The sequence below is a fragment of the Monodon monoceros genome, unplaced genomic scaffold, assembly GCF_005190385.1.
Source record: "Monodon monoceros isolate NGI ecotype Baffin Bay Population unplaced genomic scaffold, NGI_Narwhal_1 Contig263_ctg1, whole genome shotgun sequence".
Classification (NCBI taxonomy): domain Eukaryota; kingdom Metazoa; phylum Chordata; class Mammalia; order Artiodactyla; family Monodontidae; genus Monodon; species Monodon monoceros.
In genome coordinates this window covers 1-1,599 of record NW_021698552.1, presented here as the reverse complement: position 1 = coordinate 1,599, position 1,599 = coordinate 1, and the positions used below count along the sequence as shown (strand labels likewise).

General features: G+C 57.7%; 1 protein-coding gene across 1 annotated transcript; it reads left to right on the top strand.

Annotated features, from left to right (window-relative positions):
• Positions 1 to 7: 7 nt before the first annotated feature.
• On the top strand, positions 8 to 1,564 carry LOC114897766 (mucin-5AC-like; the record flags this gene model as incomplete). Its single annotated transcript, XM_029226857.1, has 1 exon — positions 8 to 1,564. A coding segment is annotated over one exon (1,557 nt), but the record flags the coding sequence as incomplete, so codon positions are not given.
• Positions 1,565 to 1,599: the final 35 nt, after the last annotated feature.

Genomic DNA, 1,599 nt, shown 5'->3' with positions numbered 1-1,599 from the left:
CACAGCTCCTACAACCAGCACCACCACTGTGGAGACAACCGGCCCAACCACAGCTCCTACAACGAGCACCACCACTGTGGAGACAAGCAGTCCAACCACAGCTCCTACAACCAGCACCACCACTGTGGGGACAACCGGCCCAACCACAGCTCCTACAACCAGCACCACCACTGTGGAGACAACCGGCCCAACCACAGCTCCTACAACCAGCACCACCACTGTGGAGACAACCAGCCCGACCACAGCCCCTACAACCAGCACCACCACTATGGAGACAACCAGCCCAACCACAGCTTCTACAATTAGCACCACCACTGTGCAGAGAGCCAGCCCAACCACAGCTTCTACAATTAGCACTACCACTGTGCAGACGACTAGCCCAACCACAGCTCCTACAACCAGCACCACCACTGTGGAGACAACCAGCACCACCACTGTGGAGACAACCAGTCCAACCACAGCTCCTACAACCAGCACCACCACTGTGGAGACAACCAGCCCAACCACAGCTTCTACAATTAGCACCACCACTGTGGAGACAACCAGCCCCACCACAGCTCCTACAACCAGCACCACCGCTGTGGAGACAACCAGCCCAACCACAGCTCCTACAACCAGCACAACTTTTGTCTCTATACCTGAAACAACCCACTCCCAACCCTGGACCACCTCCTGCCAGCCACAGTGCACATGGACCAAGTGGTTCGATGAGGACTTCCCATCTCCTGGGCCCCACGGAGGAGACTTTGAAACCTACAGCAACATCGTCAGAAGAGGAGAGAAGATCTGCCACCAACCTGAATACATCAGCACCCTGGAGTGCCGAGCCGAGAACCACCCAGACGTCGGCATCCAGAGGCTGGACCAGGTGGTGCAGTGCAGCCCGGAAGTGGGCTTGGTGTGTCGGAACCGGGACCAGAAGGGCAAGTTCAGGATGTGCCTCAACTACGAGGTGCGCGTGCTGTGCTGTGAGCCCCAGAAAGGCTGCCCTGTCACACATGTCACAGTTCCCAGCACCTCAAGTGTGAGTGTCACCAGCCACACAGGGACCACCTCCCATGAGGCCACATCCAGTGCAACCACGGTGCAGACAACCAGTTCAACCGCAGTGCCCATAAGCAGCACCACCACTGTGGAGACAACTGGCCCAACCACAGCTCCTACAACCAGCACCACCACTGTGGAGACAACCAGTCCAACCACAGCTCATAGAACCAGCACCACCACTGTGGAGACAACCAGCCCAACCACAGCTCCTACAACCAGCACCACCACTGTGGAGACAACCGGCCCAACCAAAGCTCCTACAACCAGCACCACCACTGTGGAGACAACCAGTCCAACCACAGCTCCTACAACCAGCACCACCACTGTGGAGACAACCAGCCCACCCACAGCTCCTACAACCAGCACCACCACTGTGGAGACAACCAGTCCAACCACAGCTCCTACAACCAGCACCACCACTGTGGAGACAACCAGCCCAACCACAGCTCCTACAACCAGCACCACCACTGTGGAGACAACCAGCCCAAACACAGCTCCTACAACCAGCACCACCACTGTGGAGACAACCGGCCCAACCACAGCTCCTACAAC